The 23,199-nt window shown below is 51.7% G+C and overlaps 2 protein-coding genes across 29 annotated transcripts in view; both read right to left on the reverse strand.

The window, feature by feature from the left end:
- Position 1: 1 nt before the first annotated feature.
- Positions 2-8,603, reverse strand: CORO6 (coronin 6). 16 transcript variants are annotated; one of them, XR_014821585.1, is made up of 13 exons: positions 8,371-8,603; positions 6,395-6,655; positions 4,844-4,966; positions 4,239-4,368; positions 3,960-4,141; positions 3,226-3,345; positions 2,723-2,842; positions 2,177-2,281; positions 1,933-2,078; positions 1,523-1,580; positions 1,194-1,424; positions 863-1,104; positions 2-408 (listed from the first exon to the last, which is right to left on the reverse strand). XR_014821585.1 is itself a non-coding variant. In XM_021067517.2 (12 exons), the coding sequence occupies exons 2-12, from the start codon at positions 6,590-6,592 to the stop codon at positions 982-984; spliced, it is 1,539 nt and encodes a 512-aa protein (XP_020923176.2). In that variant the 5' UTR covers positions 6,593-6,594; positions 8,371-8,603; the 3' UTR covers positions 2-981. The 16 variants fall into 16 exon arrangements, 12 of the variants coding, with proteins under 12 accessions (XP_020923176.2, XP_084841694.1, XP_084841693.1 ...); XR_014821584.1 differs by having other exon boundaries at positions 863-1,107; XR_014821587.1 differs by lacking the exon at positions 3,226-3,345.
- A 3,514-nt stretch (positions 8,604-12,117) lies between these two features.
- Positions 12,118-23,199, reverse strand: part of SSH2 (slingshot protein phosphatase 2) — a 267,869-nt gene continuing 256,787 nt past the window's right edge. For 11 of the 13 annotated variants that reach the window (XM_084985385.1, XM_084985388.1, XM_084985384.1 and 8 more), the window contains 2 exons: positions 22,249-23,083; positions 12,118-19,087 (listed from right to left, as the gene is read on the reverse strand). In XM_084985385.1, coding sequence (XP_084841511.1) covers positions 17,018-19,087; positions 22,249-23,083 — 2,905 coding nt within the window. In that variant the 3' untranslated portion in view covers positions 12,118-17,017. The remainder of the gene's footprint in view (positions 19,088-22,248; positions 23,084-23,199) is intronic. The other 2 variants (XR_014821493.1, XR_014821492.1) reach the window with 1 other exon arrangement.

Consider the following 23,199-nt stretch of genomic DNA (forward strand, 5'->3'; position numbering starts at 1 on the left):
GGCTTTTCCTACCTGCCTTTACTGGGGAAGAACACCCAACTGAGGGTTTCGGGTTCCTTCTGAACCTTACTGTGGGGAGGGCCCTGAGGTAAGTGGGTGTCTGGTGGGTCCTGAGCCGAGGGTTGCATTTGTCAGGATCTCCAGGAGTCTGGAGTGGCATTTACAGAGACTGGGGGACTGGAGGCAGGAGGCACAAACTGAGCACTTGGTAAAATGTTTCATTCAGTACTTTTTGTTTTCCTCCTGAAGTCAAGGCCACAACAGAGGGCTGGGGGCAGTGTGTGTGCGTGCATGCGTGTGTGTGTGTGTGTGTGTGTGTGTGTGTGTAGGAGGTGTGAACCTGCTTCCTCACGCCAGTTTTCTGGTTGGTTCTCCTGTGGGAGTGCCTCGAGGAAGCCGCCCTCTCCCCTGTAGGTGGAAAGAAGGAAGAGAGCCCTTTGTCATAGACTGCTGGATGTAGCCCATGGGTCCTGCTCTACAGCCAGCATTTGCGTATGTCCATAGAACTGGGGCAACGCCCGTTGGATTTACCACTCAGGGTGGTGGAGTCAAGTGAGCTGATTAGAGGGAGAAGCGTTGTAATTTTCCCCAGCTGTCTGGAGAGACGCATCAAATTGCTACCCCTTTGAGGTCAAGCCCAAGTTCCCCAACATCCCCAAGCATTTCGCTAATACTAAGCACTTCCCCTGCCCTGGGTGAGGAACAAAGGGGACACTGCCAGCGGTGCAGCACCAATGCCGAGGCCCCCGTCACCCTGGGCCTTCTGAGGCCAGTTCCTGCTGAGTGCTGCTGAGTTCCCTGCAAGGCACTCAGCCCAGCGGGCGCCAGAGTCTCTGAAACGCTTCATTTGTCCAGGACTCACGCGAGGTGTGGCGTTCCCTTCCCAGTCCCGGCCCGGCCTGGGCCCAGAGAGGCGGGGTCCGGAGTTCCGGACCAAAAGCCACTTTGCCTTCCGGGCTCGGAGCTTCCCCAAGCGCTGCATTAGTCCGTGCCATCCACCAGCTCGCACAGCATGTTCTCCAAAGCGGTGATGCGCCGCTCCTGGGCCTGCACCTGCTCGCGCAGGGCCTTTATCTCCTCCAGCAGTGTCTCCAGGGTGTGCTGCTGCTGGGCGCAGAGGACAGAAGAGGAGGTGTTGGACGGAGGGTGGTAGGGGGGATGTGTAGATTGGGTGGAGCTGGGCGAGACTTTACCGACAAGGGAGTGTCGCTGGCCGACTGGCTGCGGCGGGGGCCAGGGGGTGGGCGCACGTCCAGGATGTTGCGCTTGGTGACTCGGAGCTCGCGGTGCTTGGGCGGCACGTAACCATCCCTCAACGAGATGAGCACGGGTTCTGCGTCCTGACCAGATAGCCATTCATCCGCTTCTAGGGCCGGCTCCGGGCCCGGTGTATCTGGGTAAAGGTCGTCCTGGAACAGGTCTGACTGCGGGGGTAGGGGGACAGGAGAACGAGCAGGGTGCCAGGCCAGCTCTGCTCCCTTCTGCCCTGGAGCCCTGCCCAACCCCTCTCCCGGCCACTCACCTTGCGGGGCACAGTCATAATGATGGGTTCACACTTTCTTTCATGCAACTTGTAGAACCTATAAGGGAGTGAGGTTCAGTAGCTGTGCAGGCTCCCACCCCCTTAACTTTTGTAGGGACCAAGGGATTAGAGGCCAACACCTGCTGAGTGCCTACCATGTCTTGCATTCTAAACACATCCAGCTGATAAAACACCTCTGATGGGGTGGTTATCATTAACAGAGGAAGAAAATTAAGTTTAGAGAATGTCAAGCTTGTTAGCGCTGGGATTGGCACTGGAAACAAGCCCATGTGACACTACCACCAAACCCTCTCTTTTTCAAAGATTACACTGCTGGGGGAAGCCCCTGCATCTTCCCCGATGGGACATGGGAACAGAGGCAGGTGATTGAGAAGGGCAAGTCTGCTGACCTTGCAATCTCGCACTTGCTGACATCCAGTCCCCGCTTGGGCATGAAGCCCATGCCCCTCTGTGGCTCCTTGCTGCTGAATGTGTTCAGGTAATGCACGAAAGGTGGTTCCTCTGTAATCTCAAAGTACCGAATGCTGCTGTCACCCTGCAAAACCCGTAGGTTCAGAGATGCAGGCAGGGTGGGGTCGGGTGGGGGGCACATCACCATCTAGCCCCCTGTTCTTCCCTCCGGGCCGCGAGTACCTTGCCACACAGGTAGACGATGCTGGAGTCTGGATCGTAGAAGGGTAGTAGGACCCCGTTGCTCGTGTCCATCTCCTGCAGTGCCACTGGCTCCTCGAAGTTGTTCTGCCCGAGCACAGGAGGCATGACCAGCCCTATCCCACCCTCTGGGCCACTTTTGGATCCCCTGAAGTTCCTTCACGCTTCCTGCCCACCCCAAAGCCCATGCGTTCCTGAGACCGCCTTGGTGAACGGAGTTGGAGACCCCTTCCCTGGACACCAGTCCGGGTCTCCCCCACCGATAACCCCTGCGCCGCCGCCGCATGCAGTCACCGCAAACCACCCCCAGGGACTCGGCATCACCAGGTGGGGGCGCCAGCGTGGGCTCCTTCAAGCGACGCAGCAAAACTGAGCAGAGGGGTGGGTGTGGGGATGGCAGGTGCTGCAAAGGGGGCAGCAGCCTCCAGCCCTGTCCAGGTGGGCATGCCCTGCGGGTGGGGGGCGCCTGGCCCCTCTCCCGTGATGCCAGTCCCCGGGGCACACACCCCAAGCGTCCAGCTGCGTTACCGGGTCCCACAGGCCCAGCTCTCGCTGGCTCATGCGGGTGAAGCCCGTAGTGAAGATTTGACCCTGGCGCGTGAAGACGGCCCGCATGGGCCTCATTCCCTCGTGGGCCGCAAACCTCTCCTGGGGGGAGGGGAAGACAGGGAGAGGCGTCACCCAGCTGCATGCCCTGGGGAGCCTGCAGGGCCAAGCAACCAACTTGCTGACTTGGGTGTGAGGGTGGGCGGGGGTGGAGACAAAATGGGTCCTAAATACTCCGTTTCCTGGGGGCCCCTGGCTGGCTCCAGGCCTGGAGAGCGCGCTTATCTCTCAGCAGATCCCGAGCCCTTAGGCGCCCTCAGAGCAGGGGATGTCTGCGGGCTTCCTGGGGGCCGCAGCGAGGCTCTTGCCAGACGGGAGCTCCCTGCTCCGCTTCAGCTCTCTTGGGCGCGGCCACTGCTCGGGAGGGCGCTCCCGGCTGACCCAGCGAAGGAGCGAGCGCGTGCTCCCGGCGCGGCCTGGCCTACCGGGTCCCAGAGCGCGAGTTGCCGCTCACTCATCCTGCTGAAGCCGGTGCTCAGTAGCTTCCCGTCTGTAGTGAAGACGGCCCGCAGCGGGCGGGCGCCCTCGTGAGGCCGGGCTCGCTCCTGCTCGCGGGGTTAGTGGGTTAGAGCGCCCGCCGCCCCGCCCCGCCCCGGCCGCGCTGGACGCGCGCACTGCGCGCACACGTGCACGTGCCCTGCGCATCCCGCCCCCTGCGTTAGGTTGAGGCTGGTGAGCTAGGCGCTGCCACCCTCCCAGGGAACCCAGCTGGGACAAATAACGCCCGAGAGCTGCTCCCAATCCCCCGCCCGGCGGGTCAGCTAGGTTGAAAAGAGGCCTGCCCGCGAGCCGGTGTCAGGCTCAGACCCCGGAAAGGGTGCTGGGTGCCGGTAGGGAGGAGAGGGGTCCAGGAGGTCAGGTTCATGCAGGTCTGTTGGGAGTGTAGCGTTTGCACATTCTCCCCTCCTCAGTCACAAGTGGAGCAGCCCTCTTCGATTCAGGAGAGGGGAGGGAACAGGAGCCGGGCAGAGAATTGTGGGCTGGGGGCTTACTTAGGGCAGAGGGCTGTGGTTGCAGGCACTGCAGGGGATGACTAGTGTCTGGGGTTGAGGTGGAGGAGATGAGAACTAGAACCAGGGATTCAGGGGGTTTCGGGTACAGAGTCCTGCCAGCTGTCCCCTGGGGTAGGGTTTGGGGAGGGGCCAGGCTAGGCACTCACCGCCACCACCTGGCCCTTGCGGGGGTCGATGATACGCAGGGTCTTGTCCTTGCAGGTGGTGGCCAGCAGGCTACCATTGCTGTTCCAGCACACACTGTGGATGACGTCTGGGTGTATGTCGTCTAGACTCAGGAGCACCTCCCCAGTGCCCACATTCCAGATGATGATCACATTGTCACCACCTGCCCAAAATGGCCAGGCACTGTCACCTGGGCCCTGCCTTTTGCCACTCCCTCTGCCCCCCATCTGTGGCAGAGACCCCTCTCTAGGCCCCCAGACCTGCACTGAGCAGAACGTTCCGGGCTGTGGGGTGCCAGGAGAGGATGCCCACACGTTTGGAGTGGCCCTCAAGTGTGATGATGGGCTCCGTAATGTTGCGCATAGGGGTATAGTCTGGAATCTGCCACACCTAGGTAGACGGAAAGGCATAGAATGGGTGGGATGAGGAGCCTACTGTGTCCCTCTGTTCCTCCTCTACATACCCCACCCCTTTCCCCTCCAACCCTACCCCCTACTGGCTCTCTTGAGTGGTAAGGGTCAAATGCAGGACGAGATGAGATGGTGCCTGCCTGGGGCAGAAGAAGAATGGAGCCAGAAGGGGGCACTGCCAGCTCTCCAGAGACCTCCCTACTCATCCAAACAGGGAGACTTCAGAGCACCACCCCCCTGCTCTTCAGGCCGCAAGGTGGCCATGGCTATAATTAGTCCTAGGCAGTGCATCCTGGGAAGGGATAGGCATGTAGCTAAAAATAGCCTGGGAACTGGGCAGGGCAGGGCAGGGCCCTGGAACTCAGCACCTTCCTTAGCACCTTCCTCAGCACAGGTGAGGCAGCTCTCCCTGCTTCCTCTGCCCAACAGCCCAGCAGCATCCCCCTGGCTCCTACCATGATGGTGGTGTCATCTGAAGCACTGGCGATGACGTTGTCATTGTGTGGGCACCAGTCAATGTCCAGCACAGGGGCAGTGTGCCCAGTGACCAGTGGGTAGTTCTTATCCACTCGCCCTGTCTGCAGGGGTCAGAAAGGGAAATTTGGAGCCAGGCTCCTGTGTCTTCTGCAGGTGGGGAGTGGACCTATTTACATCTCAATTCTCTATTCTCTGTTTTCTCTTTGCACACACCCACACCTGCTCCTCCAACCCCATCCAGCCTACTTCCTCTACTTCACTGAAGGTAAGTTGAAGTCATTTAATATGAAGGAATCAGACACAGAGAGGTAAGATAAATTAACCAAGGACACACAGCAAGTAGAGCCAAGACTTGACCTCTCAGTCTAATGCTCTTCCCAAAACACCTACTTGGAGGGGGCTCTTCTTTAGGCCTGTTCCCCCAGCCGAAATGTCTATGGGATGCTCCTAGTGGAATAGATCAAGCTGAGGTAATATGCAGTGTGGTGCTTGACAGCCCTTTCCTAGCCACACTTGGCAGATCTCCCCCTTGTCACTGGCTTCACCTTGGAACCACAAGCAGCAGGCATTCCTGGTGCTTGCTATCTCCCAACCTGAGCTGAGGCCCATCTATTTTTAATATTTATGGTATGTTTGTGGGGGCTCTGAGGCCTTTGCAGGGCTGGCACTGACCCAGACCAGGCAGTAGGGGAGAGGGGTGGCCGTGTGGCGTTGGAATGACAGTTGTACTGGGGGAGGAGGTGGCTCTAGCTGAAATTCGAGCCCTGGGGATGGTGTCCTTGGATGGTGTCTGCATTGTCCTGGAGTGAGTCACTGGCTATTGTCAGGCCACATCCTGACCTTGCCACCTGTGGGGGCCTCCCCTAACAAGGTGTAGGGGACAGAATCTAAGTCAAGGTCATGCTTTGGAGTAGCTATCCTGTGGGTAGAGATGGCTGAGGGGCTTGAGGCTGTTCCACAAAGGTGGTGGCCATTGTCTGGCCCCTATCCCTGGGGTAGTGAGGGCTCTGGCCTTATATGTTATGTCTCCCTTCCCTTTGCTCTCATTCTACCTGCATTGGGAGAACCGGAATGGGGAGGTGGGCAGGGACTCTTTGGATAGCGCATGACCCTGACCTCAGTGTGCTGCGCTGGGTGTGATTTAATGAAGTGGTCACACTGGGCTGTGTACAAAGATCCTGACACCAAAAACATGAAGGGGTGTGGCATTAGGAGAGAAAAGAACAGAATCTGGCCAGGATGCCAACTGCTTCCCGACGATCTCCATCACCCTCCTCTGGTCTCTGCTGGGAATTGGCTGCTGTATGGAGAAGGGATGGGCTGCGAGAGGGTGCGGGCCACTGTGATGCTGCCGCTCTGAGAGGGATAAGGGAGATTCCCAATTGGTCCCTAGCAACTGGGGAACAGGGAGCAGTCAATCCACATGCCCTCCTGACTAAGGAATGGAACTAGGTGAGAACATGGGCTGCTGTCAGGAGTCCCCAGGAGCCACAGCTAGTGTCCTCAACTTCCTTCCCCTCATCTCTCACCTTGGCCAGAGGCAGGACGATGAAGGCACCTCCACCCCCAGCCTCCACAATAATGGCCAGGAATTTGGGGTTGACGGCACAGAATGAGCTGTCCCATGTGACCTTGGACACACGGATGTCCTCGTAGGCCTGGTCAGCCTTTGCTGCCTGTCCAAACACATGGCGGAACTTGCTCTGCCGAACCACGCGCCGGCTCATAGCTGGGGGCAGAGATGGAGGATCTCAGTGCCCAGAAATGCCTTTGGTCCTTAGTCCTGTGAGCTGTGGGAGGAGGGAGAGGTGGGGGAGTGGCAAGTGAGAAGGGTTATCTGGCCAAGAGTCAGGCATAACTTAATATAGACTGGTCCTAGAAGCAGGGAGCTTTTTCTTTTTTGGCTTTTTGGCTTTTCTAGGGCTGCTCCCACAGCATATGGAGGTTCCCAGGCCAGGGGTCCAATTGGAGCTGCAGCCACTGGCCTACGCCAGAGCCACAGCAATGCAGGATCCGAGCCGCGTCTGCAACCTACACCACAGCTCACAGCAATGCCGGATCTTTAACCCACTGAGCAAGGGCAGGGATCGAACCCGCAACCTCATGGTTCCTAGTCGGATTTGTTAACCACTGAGCCACGACGGGAACTCCAGGGAGCTTTTTCTTTTCTTTTCTTTTTTGTTGTTTGTCTTTTTAGAGCCGCACATGTGGCAAATGAAGCTTCCCAGGCTACGCCACAGTCACAGCAATGCCAGATCCGAGCCAAGTCTGCAACCTACACCACAGCTCACAGCAACGCCAGATCCTTAACCCACGGATCCTTAATCGAGGCTAGGGATCAAACCTGCATCCTCATGGATACTATCTGGTTCATTAACCACTGAGCCATGACAGGAACTCCAGGGAGCTTCTTCAAGGTAATTAAAGTTGAAGAAAGTTTAAGGGAAAAGTTCTTAGCCATCTCTAAAGTGCTGCTTCATTCGAGGAGCTAGGATTTGGGGTCTGACATCTTAGAGAACCAGGCCAGGGAGATGGTGGAGCCTGACCCAGCCTGAAAGCTTTCTGGAAATTAAAGTGATTTGGGGAGGAGCCTCAATTCCAGGCTGCCTTCCCACTGCCAGCCCTGGATGAGCATCACTTCACGGAAGTGGTTTATTTCCCAGAGGCACCTTGTCCAGAATCAGAGGCTTTGGCTTAAGGCCATCTGTTGGGCTAGGACTGCAGCCCCACCCCACCATCCCCCACTCCGGCCCCTGCCCCATCCTAAACAGCATCTCTGGCACAGGCGGATGGGGTTTTGCCTTTTTCTAAAAATTTGCTAAGGAGATGTTCCTCCTGTCAGCTAGCCTGAGTCCTTCCTGCTACTGTTTTCAAGAGTTTCCTCCCATGCTGTTGTGGGGACACAGGTAAGGGTGGCTCTCTTCTCCCACTCCTCTTTGCACTGCCTTGTCTAGGAGGCCCTAACCATGATGTTCTGGCTTCTGCCTACCCTTCTTCATTTCCAGTTCTCCTTTGGGTCCTCTCTCCAACCAAACTCTCCCGCGGGTGGGGTCCTTCACCTCCACCCCCACCAGGCCAGAATCAGATTTTCAGGAGTGGAGTAAGGAAGGCAGGTTGCCTTTTCTCCCGCTAGGGGCTCAAGCTAAGCTCTTCCTCAGGGGGCACATCGGGCTTTTCCAATGCCCCAGCCGCAGACTCCTGCCCCTCCCCAGCCCCGGGCATCCCTGTGCCCTTCAAGCCGCTTCTGTGGCCCCCGGCCTTAGGCCGGGCCTCCCCGCACCCTCCTCCTGCCTCCTGCCCCAGCTCTACGTTCTTGTGAGACGAGGTGTCTGTGCCCTGGGGGTGCGCAGGCCGCTGTCCGGCCAAATATAGACAAGAAGTCCGCCCCGCCCGGGACCGAATTTGGCGGCGGGAGTGTGGGGGGAGGGAGCGCAGACCTCTGTCCCTTCCAGACACCCCGCCCGCTCCGCAGGCTGCGGTGGCGGCGGTGGCAGGGGGGAGGTACCTGGTCCCGAGCCGGCCGAGGGGCGCTCACGCTGCGACTTCTCTGCGGAGGGGATTGGGGGTGCGCTGTGGACCGAGGGAGGCGTCAGGGCGCCGGAACTGCCTCTCCGGGTGTCCGCGGCGTCTGGGGCCCGGACGTTAGGCTGCGCACTCCGGCCGCTGCCTGCGACTCTCGGGGCCGGGCGCCGCTGCAGTCCCAGCTGCCGCTGCCATCAACCTGCGGAGGCGGGGCCTAGGGCAGGGGCGGGGTCGGAATGGCCCCGCCCCCCTCAGCGGCGGGAAAGTCGAGCGCCTCAGACTCCGCGCGGCCAGTCCGCTGGAGTCGGAGAAGCGTCAAAAGTAATTTTGTGTGTGCGCGCTCCTTCCCCTCGCTCCGCGCCTGCAGGATGAGCTGGGGAGGCCCAGGATCCCAGTCCCAGACCTGGGCGCTGAGGGGGCGCGTTCCCCTTAGAGCCGGCAGCTAGGCAAGATAAGGTGCATTCGAGCTGCATTCTTGCTGCAGTCGCACTCCCAATTTAACGTGTACCAGCGGGCCAAGACTGTGGGACTACACGTCCAGACAGCCCTGAGGAGAGGTCCCTGAACATGCTCTGGGGGCCCTTGGATGAAGGTCTCAGCTGGCCCAGGGCAGCTGAGAGGGTACCCGACAGGGGGCTGTGAATGTTAACTGTTATCCTTGTTATTAGTGATAGTGACCTCTTGAGAACCTAAAACGCTGTCACTGTACTAGGCATTTCACCCTGTTGGAGAGGATTCCATGGAAGAGGGCAGAAAGCAGCCTAGAGACAGGGGGGTGGGGGTGGGGAAGAAAAAGACCAGCATTTGGGGTTAAAAGGAGGGATGGTGGTGGGAACCTCGAAGGCCCTCACAAGGCTCTTTTGTTTCTCTGGAGGAGGCCAAGCATTCAGTGGCTTGTGGGGGACAGAATCAGAAACTGTTACAGGTGCTCCAGAAATAATTAAAGCATTGTGGGGGCATAAGGGTAGATGAGGAATCTCCCTTTTATCTAAAAATTCCAGGCACATGATTAGGACGAAAAGACCTGAGTGACACAGTTGCTCCTTAATAACAATAGCTTACACTTACTGTGTGTTGATACTGTATTAAGGGCTTTACGCATTTAATTTTTTATTTTTATTTTTGGTCTTTTTGCCATTTCTTGGGCCATTCCCGCAGCATATGGAGGTTTCCAGGCTAGGGGGCGAATCGGAGTTGCAGCCACAGGCCTGCACCAGAGCCACAGCAACGTGGGATCTGAGCAGCGTCTTCGACCTACACCACAGCTCATGGCAACGCCGGATCGTTAACCCACTGAGCAAGGCCAGGGATTGAACCCGCAACCTAATGGTTCCCAGTTGGATTCGTTAACCACTGAGCCATGACAGGAACTCCGAGGGCTTTACACATTTTAATTCCATTCTGATAACAGCCTTCTGAGATGGGTATTATTATTACCTCTATTTTACAGATGAGGAAACTGAGGTTCAAAGAGGTTAAATAGTTAATGCATCACTCAACTCCGTAGGTAGTAGAGCTGAGATTCTTACCCAAGTGGTCTGGTGTCTGGGTCAAGCTTTCAGCACCATGCATTTCTGCCTCTCTTTGAAGGACAGTGCTGCTTTATCTCAGTGCTGATACTGGGAGTTATGCTTTGTAGCACAGAGGAGAGGATGCCTGGACTAATTGCAAAACTGGAGTTCCAGCCATTGCTCAATCACCCTATTCTTGCAGCTCTCTGGGCTGTAAAATGAAGAGGGCTGGGTTAGGTTCTTTCCAACACTGCACCACTTGTTGGCAGAGAGTGAATTTGACATGCTGTCTCCTACCCTGAAATGGCTTTTTTTCCTTCTCCCCTGTCCTTTTCTTCTTTTTAAAGAGAGCCTAGCACTCCATTCTAGAGGGAAGGGTCTAAGACTAGGAAGCAGGAATCCTTCAATGCCTTCAGTTCCATCACCTGGGAAGGAAGGGAGTTGCTCTCCAGGTACAGCAGCAGGAATTGTTTAGGGTTGCATGGCTCAGCCCTGCCCTTTAGCCATCTTCTGCTGCCAAGGCCTGGCAGAGCTGTGGGCGGGTGGAGCCTAGGCACAAAGAACCAATCAATGCAAAGAACCAATCAATGGAAGACGCTACTGGGTGCTTTTCCTTGCTGTTTTCTTCTTCTTCTTTTTTTTGGGGGGGGGCACACCTGCACCATATGGAAGTTCCTGGGCTAGGGGTTGAATTGGAGCTGCAGCTGCCGGCCATGGCCACAACAATGCGGGATCTGAGCCGTATCTTAGACCTACACCGCAGCTCACAGTGATGCTGGATACTTTAACCCACTGATCAAGGCCAGGGATCGAACCTGCACCCCCATGGATACTAGTCCAGTTCTTAACCCACTGAGCCACAATGGGAACTCCTTCTTTGCTGTTTTCCATCAGAGCTGCAATCCATAGAAGATAGGCATAGACTTCATCTTTCATAAAGCCACCTTCTGGCTTTATCTGGCTTGTGGCCTGGCAATTTAGACACGGTTTGGTCATTTGTTTTGACTGGAAGCTCCTAGAATATTTTGTGAAATGACCTTGCTTTGCGTTCACCATCGTGCCCTCTGGCACTCTAGCCAGAGACCAATGGTGTGCTGTCTCACTTGATATGGATGATTCTTTTTCTCTTTTATCTTTTTAGGGCCGCCCATGGCACATGGAGGTTCCCAGGCTAGGGGTCTAATCGGAGCTGTTGCCACCAGCCTACACCACAGCTCACGGCAACGCCAGATCCCTAACCACTGAGCGAGGCCAGGGATCGAACCCGCACCCTCATGGTTCCTAGTCGGATTGTTTCCGCTGTGCCATGGCAAGAACTCCGATATGGACGATTCAGAATGAAGCAGGCTGATTTTAGTTCAAGGCAGTGTTTTCTCTGCAGACTTAGTGATTTAGAAACTGAGTTTTCCCTACATAGTAGCCTATGTGATGAATGGCACCACTAAATATCTCAGGATGGGACTGTGGAGGGGTGGAAGTAGAGACACCTCCCCCCAGCCTGTTTTGGGGAACTGTACTTTGGCTCTCTCCTTCTATCATTGACATCAAATGCTTCTCTTCTTTTTCTCTTTTTTGGCTGCACCCGCAGTTCCTGGGCCAGGGACTGAATCTGAGCCGCAGCTGTGGCAATGCCAGCTCTTTAACCCACTGTGCCAGAGCAGGAACTCCTAAATGCTTCTCTCCTAATGGTGGGGAGGGTGAAAGCTTTTCTGTGGAAAATCATGCCCCATTTCTAGAAACCTTTCACTCAGCTGAAGTGTCTTGTACCAAAAGCTTGTGAACTCCACCTCACTCATGTTCAGAGAGGCCGCCCACCCAAGAAATCTAGTCTCTCCTGGGGCAGGTCATGGTAGCCGTTCCCGAGCTGTCACTTTGGAGTCTCCTCCAAAATGGTCGAGGAATTTTGGTCCCTTTGCTTATTCATTCTCCTAACATTCAGATGGTGGCTTTGGCAAGAGCCTCTTTGACCACGCAAGTTCCCAGCATGGTCACTTGATTGGAGGCACACTGTCTGAAATAATCTTTAGTGATCCCGTTTCCCGCCCAGTCTTTGTTTTGTGAGAGGTAGAAAGTTATATTTTTTTGCCCAGAGCTCAGCTATCTGATACGGGAGGGAGATCAATCAATGAGAACTGCTTCGTGTTTACCATCAGTGTTCTCTTCCAGTCCCTCCACCTTCTCAGCACCCCCCTCTTTTGTTGCACTTGATCAAGTACACGTTTCATCTTCAAAATAAAAATTTATTCAATCTGTAACAAGAACATTGAATCTGCACATTTGCGCACAAGTTCACATTTAAAAACAGCGGAGCACATCAGTAATAAAAAAATCTATGATACAAGTGGAACATCCCAACCACCAGGAAGATTAAGGAAGGAGATGAGACCACTCTTTATATTCTGCTTCAAATGCCTCAAAAAGGTCCCAGAGATTCCAGGGAGCACCTGCTTTATTTAATAAAATGTGAGCATAAAAGTCTAGGGTGGCCTGGGGCAAAGGTAACAGTCAGTGGGAGAGTCCTTTGGACTTGTTTTCTACATTTAGAACAAGTCCTACAAAATAAAGTAGAAAGAAAAAAAAGGCACCTTAAGCTATGCCAAGCAAACCAAATTCCAATAAAACACAAAAACCAAACAATTCCCTGTGGACTTATTGATTGGGAAACATTTCGGGGTCAGTTACCCAGCCTTCGGACTGGGTCATCAGCTGGAGTTAGGCCCTGGGAATTAGCTCTCCGTGTGCAGACAGGATGCTGCCACCAGTGTTGCAGTGAAGACACAGATGGCAGCACTAGCCACATACCCCTTGGGGCATCTTCAAGCTGATGAGGGATGATTCCAGTTTAGAAATCCTGTCCCAGATCTCTGGGGCACTGAGAAAATGAGGCTGGTTCTCTTTTCATAGCAGGAGCCAGGCCCAGTCACCCTCCACTTCCAGGCTGGAAAAGTACAGCAGCACCTTGCAATAGCTTTCCCTGGCATCAAGGGACCCCATACCCTGGAGAAGGGATAGGAGTGTGCAGCTTCCTGCTTTGGTGGCAGGCAGGCTTTTTCCTAACATGGGCATGGGATGAGTTGAGGCAGCACATACATTTATGCCTAATACATGCCTTGATCTTTTAGTCTGGAGGGGAAAACAAAGCCCAAGATGCTTTTAAGTTGGATTGATGCTGAAAGAGCTAAAATTTCATCTCATCTGCCATCAAAAAGCAAAACGAAATGGAACAAAAATGACACTAGCCATTCACCATTACAACCATCACTGTAAGACACACCATCACTGAGGAAATGACAACTATTTCCACACAGGGTGTTGGATGGGAGTGCAGGACACAGATGGAAGTCAGCTCCAGGTTTTCCACATTTACCCGTGAGGGCTGACCATAACAGCCTTGCTCTGTGTGAGGACTCAAAGGACAGCCAGGGTCGAGTGCCTGGAGGAGGAGGAGCCTGAGCGGCCATCAAGATGATGCCCGCTTTAATACTCACAATGTAAACAAAGTATCCACAAACAGTTGTTCAAAAACGCCAAAGAATGGCTTTATTTAAAAAATTTAAAATGCCCTTGAAAGTTACCCTTTTTGCATAATGCTTTCTTAAAAAAAAAAAAAAAGAGAGAGAGAGAGAACTCCCACAAAAATATCTTTATCAAACATGGCTAGATCACTTCAGAACTGAAATCCTCAAATGGAACGAGAGAAGATTTCTGTGAGCTGCTATGTCTCAGAAGCTTCAGGTCTATCCAACAACGTTGTCTGTCTGAGGCCCTGCAGCAGCAGAGGACCTCAGAGTGGACTGACATCCTCAGGCTGTCCTTGGGGCCGTTGGTAGTTCCAAAAGCAAGAAAGAGGAAATACCAGTTGGGATAAAGGTACAGAACCAGGAAAATGCTAGATAAAGAGCCTGAAGAGGCTGAGATGTTAGGAATGACCCCAAACATTCAGGATCTGAAAGGCAACCAAAATGAGGAGAGATGAGTATTACTACACTAGAGTACTGCAGGTCTACTACAGTACATGCTACTCCTAAGTGTTTCTAAAATCAAAAAAGGGCTTTCTCTCCTTCCTACTGACCAGGTAACCATCCAGATTATAGCTCAAAATCTGTCTGCTCCTGGGGCTTTTAACCCATGCACCACAAAGTTACTCTACACACACACACACACCCCCTTCCAGAGTAATTTTGAGTCAGACTATGGTGGTTTTCAGAAGAAAGAGAGGCACTGAGCAAGAGGTCAAAAATTTCCTACTCATCTCAGTCAATCTACCAGGCCTGTTGTTTTGGGCCTGGGCATTCCATGAACAGAAGAGGAAACAGGCCACCCAAGATTATCACAAAGTTTGGAAAGAATGAAGTTTGGAAAGTTCTTGATAGCCCATCATGCACTTCCCTTGGACAGAGCTTGGCTATGTAAACAACACAAGAACACTTAGCAGTGGGAGTTTGAGAGCTGGCAAAATCCCATGGCATGATTGAATTACAGACCTTGTGGAGAGGATGTTTGTTTAGGCAGGTAAATTAAATGATAAAAAAATATAGTTCTAAAAAAAAGGCAGAGCAAGACCATTTCCTCTACTCTTTAAAGAAAAGTTTTTTTCTTCACAGCATTAGAGGGTTCCCCCCATCTTTGTTGTAATTTGATACAGTGGGAGTGAGCATTAAACTGGTGGGGAGAAAAGGGAGCAGTACTGTCAACTCCACATGTACTTCTTAATATGAGGGATGAAATGGTGATCTCCAGGGATGAGCAAGAGTCCCACCACTCTCTCAACCTCCATGCAAATCTTCCTCTTCCCTCCCCCACCACAGTCTCCTGTCCGTTCCCCAACTTACTGGTGATGGAACTGCCTCAACAAGACAGGGCAGTTTGGATGCATGAACCCTGGAAATTTGTAACTCAGTCTTGCAAGCTTCCTCACACTGGAACATGCCACCTAGCAAAACACTTTACAACACATTAAGTATCCAGGAGTCACAAAGCTGGGTGGATGATACATCCGAACATTTAAGGAAATCACTGAGGGGCAGCACAGGTACATATAATGACTACACCATAAAGACACTTAGAGCAGAAGGTTTCTGTCCAATCTGCCTTCTGGCAGTGATGTCCCACCCAACCACTGTCTCCACCCGGCAACAGGCTCCACAGCTCCTCTCAAGCACCTACGAGTGGCCTCGGTCCACCTTTTCTCTCTCCTTTGGGTCATGTCCTCTGACATCACCTTGACAGTCTGTGCATCTGTCTTTCTCTCTAAGTGCTGTGATGAACCTAAAACCTAAATCTCAGGACTGTGCTTGGTCAATCTCTCAGCAGCACGGACATCAAACAAAGCCATCAGGAAGCAAATCTGCAAACCTCTTCAGTTTTGATGAGCTGCAGAGAGTGTCCCATTCCAGGCTAAAGAGGTTTTCTGTAAGAAGCTGAAATAGGCTTGTTTATGGCAGGTGCTCCTCTGCTAAGGACCTCTACAATAGCAGCAAAGCAACAGCGTCCTAAATGGAGTCATTAAGGGCACCCGCCCATGGCCAAGGCCTCCCTGCAGCCTTTCAGCCTAATCCATTAGCAGCTTCCGCCCTGGGCAGCTGTAATGCTCACATATACCCCCTGGCTCTGGTTGAGCTACTGGCAGACAAACATTCTGGAATTTCAGTCTCAAAGAGAAATCAGCCTTCAATCAAACTGAGATCTAATGGGAGACTTTAGGGGTTTCTCTGAGGAGGAAGTTACTAATGCATAATTTGGCAGGAGCTAGTGATTAGAAGTCTCCATTTAAACAATTGAAACCACTGTCAATATACTTTACAGATTCCTAACAACACCCTTCAGTTTTATTTCTGTGGTGTGTGTGTTTTCCAGTTGCAGCTTTACCCCTTATTAAAAATGGATAAATCAAAAAGATCCTACAACATTTAAAACAAAACAATGTAAGAAAGTGACAACATTATATACATAAATACTGTGTATAAACTAGAGAAATGACAAATCTTCCAGGAAAAGAAGAAAACTTATGTCAAGTGTTAACAGTGATAATATTGAAAACTTTGCATTCAATGGAGGTTATACATATGTAACAATTCAAATATATATGATATTAAAAAAAATAGGCAGCACTGGGGGAAACAGCATGAGGGAGGAAAATAAATTGGAAAAAAAACATGGCCATTAAACTCAGAAGGCCCACAGAATTATTCAAGTAATGAAAGGGTTAAAACCCTACATATGTATTCATTTTATAAGAACACACTGACTTTCAATTGCTGTTTTTCAAACTTGTCCCTATTGTGTTTTATTTGGGAGGATGCTGCAGAGCACATGTGACAACCCCTGCAGAGCCCAGCCACCCAGAAAATACTGGGCAGTGGCAGCCTTTCCACACCCCCATTTCACTTCTTCCCCTTAGGCTTTTCCCTACAGAGGACCTCTCAGACTTGCAGTCATTTTCGATTTGATGAAAATTTTTTCTTGGGGTTAAAAAAAAGTATTTGCTTGGTAAGTTCATAAAGTGAGTCATTATCATGCCTTTCTGTAAGGATACCCTCTGGAGACCAGAAGAAAGGAATTCTGGAAGACCCTCTTCGACAGCAAAGCAGAACCTGCCCGCTTCGGGAACTACAACGGGTTGGGGCTGGGGCCCAAGGCTGAGAGCACGCGGAGGTGAGGCTGGCCCCTTCAGCAAATCCAATGCATCAGGTCTGGAGATCAAACCCTCATCACACAGGCTGGGGGCAGCATTTCCAATTTCCAGCTTCAACCCCACCCTCCCCATCTGCCTCCTTCCTCTAGCAAGCACGCCTTTTCTCAGAGGGCAAAATGAGGAGCAGGTGGCAGCTGACTGAAAAACAGCAATTTACCTTTGATAAAGGTGTTCTTTGAAAATGAGTATTTTCTGAGGTTTGAATTTTTCCAAAAATAAAAAAATGATAAAATGATCTTGCCATCCAAATCAAACTCTCTCTCTCTCTCACACACACAGAGGAAAAAAAAACCAAACCCTGCATGCGCCAGGAACAGTAAAATGACCAAAATATTATAAAAATTAACCAATAAAGTGCATGTTCCTTACGTATTACACCTGCCCCTTTTACAAACTTTTAGAAAGTCACGTGTGTAGGCTCAGAATCACATGGTGTTATAGAAGGGGTTGGTTGTCCGTTTTTTATCATTTGCCCTTTTCAGTCTCCTAAGGGGGTGAGTTCGGCCGTGCTGCTGACGGGGCGCCACGGCCAGCCCTGGAGCTGGGCCTGCACACGGCAGTCCCTGGGTCTGTACCAAAGGAAGGCCTCCTTCAGAACTAGTCAATTCGGGCCCTGCTCTGGGGAGCAAACACTGCTGACTGGAACCAAATTCTTTGGCATACTGCACAAGGGGCCTCTCCACTGGCTTGCTCTGCACGATACACTCTGTTGTTCTCAGTTGCTCTACAAAATACTTGGTGGGCTCTTGGTTCTGGGGGGTATCTGGGTTTTCTGGGGGCTCCTGGGCCTCCATGCCCGAGTCGGTTCTGATGAAGGGCTGAAGCAGTTTGAGATGAGGGGACTCAGAGCAGACGGGCTCCCTCTCTGGTAAACAGTCTTTACAGAGGTCCAAGTTACCTAACTTGGCGAGGGAAGCTGAACGCCTCATCTGAGAAGGTTTGGTGAGCCCTACCTGGGAAATGGCTCGGGACTCGATTTCTTTAGCACGCTCCTTCACCACACTGGGGCTGTGACTGAGACCCTTCATGCTGCTGCTACTAGAGCTGTGCGGGAGTTGACAGGCTACGGGGGATGGGGCCAGTTTTTCTTGTTGCTCCCCAATATTGTCACCAAGTTTGCTAATTAAATGCAGGTCTTCGATACTTAACTGGGGGCCTTTATATGGCACTTCACTGCGCCTGGGGGCAGGCCCCTCCTGGCTTTCTTCCCAGCTGCCTTGCTCTGCGGAGGGCTCATCTGTGGTGCTGCTTTGCTCTGTGAAGCCTTCCAGGTGAACCACGGTCTGGGGAGGCAGGCAATCCAGGCTGGCAGACAGTATGTGGGTTGTATGACTGACAAAAGGCGCTGCTGTTTCCAGGGCAGCTGCCGGGCTGCTGGCCCAGTCTTCAGGGCTGCTCAGGGTGGAGGTCGGGTCAGCGGGCCTGCCGTACTCCGGGGAGGAAGAACGAGGCAGAGGTAGCACTTTGCAGTGCAGGGGAGCCTGGTCGGGGCTCAGTGTCCTGTTCAGATTTTCGTCCAGGGCACACAAGATGGTGATGGACTTCTCCGTGTGCACTTCCCGCAGTTCCTGCTCCCCACTCTTTGCACTGGTGGCTGTTTCCCCCGCTGGCCCAGGGCATGTGGCGGTGTGGGTATACTCGATGATTTCCATCTTCTTGGGGAGGGGAAGAGGGACTGCTGGCATCTCGGGTCTCTGGCATGAGACCACTGTGCTCTGCTCCTTCAGGACTCCCCCCGCTTGCTGTGCTCTGGGACTTGACCCTGGGCCCTGCTGAGGAGCTAGCCAAGTGTGAGATTCCGGCAGCTCAGGTGCTGGGACAAGGGCATGTTGCTCAGGCTGGTGCAGGGAGCCAGCCTCAGACCCACCGCATTTCCCTTTGTTCTTGCTCATCTCTGGTTCCTTGGGGACAACCGAATGTTCCAGGGTGGCTTCATCACTCTTCCCTTTTGGTGCTAGGTCTGCCACAGAAGAATCGTTCTTGGAATTCTTACGAGTGGACAAGGTACCTGCAGGGATAGCCCCATGGTACTCCTGCTCCTGCCGCAAGCGCTCCTCAAACTCCAAGGTGGCTCGCCTCACGGACCCAGGATACCACTTGGCACCAGGGGGCATCCCTGGGCCCCAGAGCTCTTGTTCCCCCTCGGCTGGTTCCTCTCCTTCCAGCTCTGTGGTGGATGCGTGTGCCGCTGGGCACCCTTCTGGGTCCCACTTCCCTGAGTCTTTGGCTAGTTCAGGCTGGGCTGCACAGGAACCCTCATTCTGCTCCAGATCTCCAGGTTTGTTCTCCAAGATGTGGGCCCTCTCAAGGGCCAGCTCGTGCGCGATGTGCTTCTTTGGTGTATGGCATGGGTTGGACAGGATGTCTCCCTTCACTTGAATCTGTCCAATTCCTTGACTAATGGATTCAATCTCAGTGATGATTTCTTTGACTGAAATTGCATTTTCTGAGTGAGACTGCATGAAGATGTCTGGGCTGACCAGTTCTGAGATTGCCTAAGAGAAAATAGTGAGATAGTTATGGCAAATTAATTTAATTGAAAATGCCAGAATTTTTGCTTATACTAATCCTCTGATCCAGGAGAACCTTCTGGTTACGAGGACACAAATTATGGAGTGCCTGGGATTGTACTCTGTTTTGCTGTATAAGAAAAAACTGGATTTATCAAAGGTGGGGATACAGAATCAGTCACAGATTGTGTTACTGCCCACTAAATTTACATTTATTCAAACAGGATTCTAATCCAATGTCCTGTACCATCCTGAGGAAATAGTAAGATGCTCTGGAGGCTCCTATAACCCCTATCTTCTAGGACCATGAGCCCTCAGGATTTAGGCCATTCTGGGATAAATGAAACCTTTCCTCTCTAGCCTATCAACGTCCAGTTTGATCCTGACCTGGTTCAAGGGGAAGAGCTCCACTGAGGGGCTCAGTGGCCAACCTTTTTTTTTTTTTTTCTTTTTAGGGCCCTACCTGTGGCATATGGACATTCCCAGGCCAGAGGTTGATTCAGAGCTGTAGCTGCCGGCCTATGCCACTGTCCCAGCAACATCCAAGCCATGTCTGCAACCTACATCACAGCTCATGGCAATGCTGGATCCTTAACCCACTGAACAAGGCCAGGGATCAAACCCGCATCCTCATGGATACTAGTTGGGTTTGTTACCCCTGAGCCACCAAGGGAACTCCCTCAGTGGCCATCTTAAATACGCCCAGTGTTAGATGTCTGATTTGGAGACTCACTGCTGTCTTCTGCCCTGTCTGTCCACCTTTCATCCACGTCCTCCTGCTGCTTCTCGCAGCAGCAGCATCCTAGGTCATGAGGGCACCCTGCATCTGACCGTGCAATCCCTAAGTTTCATATGGTTCCTTCCTTGGCTTATGCAGCCACTTGCCTGGGCAATCTTAGAAAGTGTGACTCTATTTTATTGTTCCACCAGTTTTCTCAGATTGATTTAGAACAAGGCCAAAGAAAACTGGCCAATGTAAAATCAAGTCCTACTGTAAAAAAATAAGAATCTTGGAGTTCCCATCGTGGCTCAGCAGTTAATGAATCTGAAGCATCCATGAGGATGCGGGTTTGATCCCTGGCCTCGCTCAGTGGGTCAAGTTTCCAGTGTTGCTGTGAGCTGTGGTGCAGGCCAGCAGCTACAGCTTCGATTCAACTCCTAGCCTGGGAACCTCCATATACCATGGGTGCGGCCCTAAAAAGCCAAAAGACAAAACAAAAAACCCCCCAAAACTCAAAATCTGGAAATGGCCTTTGGATCTCTCACTCACTCTCTCTTTTTGTCTTTTGAGGGCTGCACCCATGGCATATGGAAGTTCCGAGGCTAGGGGTTGAATCGGAGCTGTAGCTGCTGGCCTGCACCACAGCTCACAGCAACAGCAAGGCCAGATCTGAGCTGCATCTGTGACCTTCACCATAGCTCACAGCAATGCTGGACCCTTAACCCACTGAGTGAGGCCAGGGATTGAACCTGCAACCTCATGGAGACTAGTCAGGTTCATTACCGCAGTGAGCCACAACAGGAACTCCTTTTTTTCTGGACATCTCTTAAAGCAACATCATTATGATCATCAATCTATTTTGTTAACTTTCTTTTTCTTTTCTTTCTTTCTTTTTTTTTTTTTTTTGCTATTTTAGGGCTGCACCTGCAGCGTTATGGAAGTTCCCAGGCTAGGGGTCCAAATGGAGCTACAGCTGCTGGCCTATACCACAGCCACGGTAACACCAGATCTGAGCCACATCTGCGACCTACACCAGAGGTCATGACCCACATCAGATCATTAACCCACTAAATAAAACCAGGGATTGAACCTGCATCCTCATGGATCCTATTTGGATCTGTTAACTGCTGAGCCATGAAGGGAATTCCTGTTAACATTTTAAAAACTTTCTAAGTACAATATTTCCCTAGGAATTGTCCTGTCCTTTTTCTTTCAAGAGTCAGAGCTAGTACAAACTAACAAGGTCAGTTAAGCCTTTGGGAGAAATCTTCTGGGACATCTGGCAGAAGCAAACTTGCCAAGACTTAGGAGAGAAGCCACAGTGGCCCTGGTGTGTGTGTGCATAGGCTGTGGAGAAGGTGCTCATTTGACCAGGAACTTTGCAGAAAAGCTATTTCTGTCAGAGCCATTACAGTCCAAAGGAGTGCTCAAGCATCCTGATTTCCCAGTAGAAAGGAAACAGAGCCATAGCTTTGGGGGAGAGGAGAAGACAGAAGCAGAGGCAACAACTGCTCTGGGGTAGTTAGGAAGAGACAGAAAGATGAATGGTAGACAAGGTGGCAAACAAAAGCAGACAGACATCAGGAGACTGTCAAGAATCTCATCAGCTCCATGGAAATCACTGAATGACTTCATTTACGTTAGAGTAAATCTGTCATCATTTACTTCCCAATTACCATACTGACTTAAGATACCATGGTTTTTAAGATGCATCCCAGTTTTTTAGAAGACAAAGTGAGAATAAGAATGAATCTCAGAATTGATGATAGAAAGTTCATTTTCTCCTGGTTTAAGATGGCCCATAGGAAATCATATGCCACAGAGAAGAATTCTGGGATTCTGTCTGCTCTCAAGTCACTTCCCCAAACCATCCCTCAATTCTTGATTACCACGGGATCTGAAATGAGGAATAAATCAGAGACATTTTAATAGCCAAGAACTCAGCATGAGAGTCAGCTGCTACTCCAACAACTATGAACACATGCCTAGTCTTTGAATTTTCTGAGGCAGAAAGAATTTCCCAAACAAATCCATCTTCTCAGAGACACAAGTCTCACTCGGGCGGCATATAGAGTCCCTGGCACTTCACCACCGGTGAGATCTGATCTTAACTGTGAAGGTCCAGAGAGGACCTCTCCTGGTTTAGGCAGGACATTTGTTTTGGCTAATCCCGTCCTCCCCGCCCCATCTCACAGGTGTTTCTGATGACACTGGAAGCCTGGAAAGATAAATTCCTCGAAAGGCAACTCATTAAAAAAAATTTAAATCCTAAGTTTTCAAGGAAAGTCTCAGCCAGGCAGTCTCTCTCATGATGCCTTCCTAAACCTTTAGCATCATCAAAAATGAAGTGAATATAGCAGAGTCCCAAATATTTTGTTTTCAAATAGAGCTTAATTAGGTATATAACTATAAAGACAGTTTTTACCTTTGACTGTTCCTCATCTATTGAGGACTCTTCAGAGGCGTGGGGAGTGTTACTCAAAGAGCTGCTTCTCTGGTCGTCAGCTGTCATTTCAGAAGGGGTCATTTCCACTGCTGACAGTCGGCAGCTCTCACTTCTTCCTCCACCCAGGTCCTCCATCTTCGAGTGAGAAAAAGATCGGGAACGGGTTTCTTGGGAAAGCTCTACAAACTTCTCTAGGGCACTAAGAAAGTTAATGCGATCTGTACTAAAATCTGAGACTTCAGCCTGGCAAATGGGCTGGGGGCTTGGTGACTCTGGATCAGGGGACATGGGGAGATCTTTCAGGCGGGATGTTAATTCCTCCAAAGGCAGTAAGTGGACATTCACGTCTGCTTTCAGCGCGTCTGTCTCCAAATCTTCCACTGTTAAGTCTGGGAACTTGTTGGCCATTTCTGGGTCCTGTCCGGGTTGGATTAAGGCTTTGGATGCATGGCAGTTGTCAAGAGGGAATTTTGATTCATTGAGACAACACCCTGATGAGCATCCATTGATGTCATTGAGGTTTAATTCATCTTCAATCTGTCCGGCATGAAATTCCCTAGACGTAAACTCCAAGCAGATCATTCTCTCTTTGGTACACAGGCCTTTCTGATTTTCATCTTGTGGGACAACATGCTCCACGAAGACAGGAGGTATGGGTGGGTGACCCTCCAGGGCCTTCACCTCAGCAATCTGGTCTGCTGAGGTAGTGATCTCCTTCTTGTTGAGTTCCAGCCCTGGTGTGCAGATGGGTTCGTGGTGGTCTGAGAGGTCACTATCTGAGTGAGATCGCCAGAGCTTGTTATGCCGCTGTTTGCTGCGGAGGACACACACAGGAAACGCCTCATTTGGTTTGTGAAACAATCAATACCCTTCCAGGAAACCACTCCCAGATAAATTTAAATCTTAACCTGCAAAATGCTTTGTCACTGG

This window comes from Sus scrofa, chromosome 12 (genome assembly GCF_054392235.1).
Source record: "Sus scrofa isolate SSC_HxYL_T2T_F1_AM1 chromosome 12, Sscrofa_HxYL_maternal_Yorkshire_Landrace_v2.0, whole genome shotgun sequence".
Taxonomy (NCBI): domain Eukaryota; kingdom Metazoa; phylum Chordata; class Mammalia; order Artiodactyla; family Suidae; genus Sus; species Sus scrofa.

Coding starts and splice junctions, on each gene's coding strand:
- CORO6 (XM_021067517.2), bottom strand. CDS start 6,592: ATGAGCCGGCGCGTGGTTCGGCAGAGCAAGTTCCGCCATGTGTTTGGA. Junction 4,967..6,394: donor TCGTCCTGCCTCTGGCCAAG/GTGAGAGATGAG, acceptor TGACCCCTGCAG/ACAGGGCGAGTGGATAAGAA. Junction 4,369..4,843: donor CAGATGACACCACCATCATG/GTAGGAGCCAGG, acceptor CCGTCTACCTAG/GTGTGGCAGATTCCAGACTA.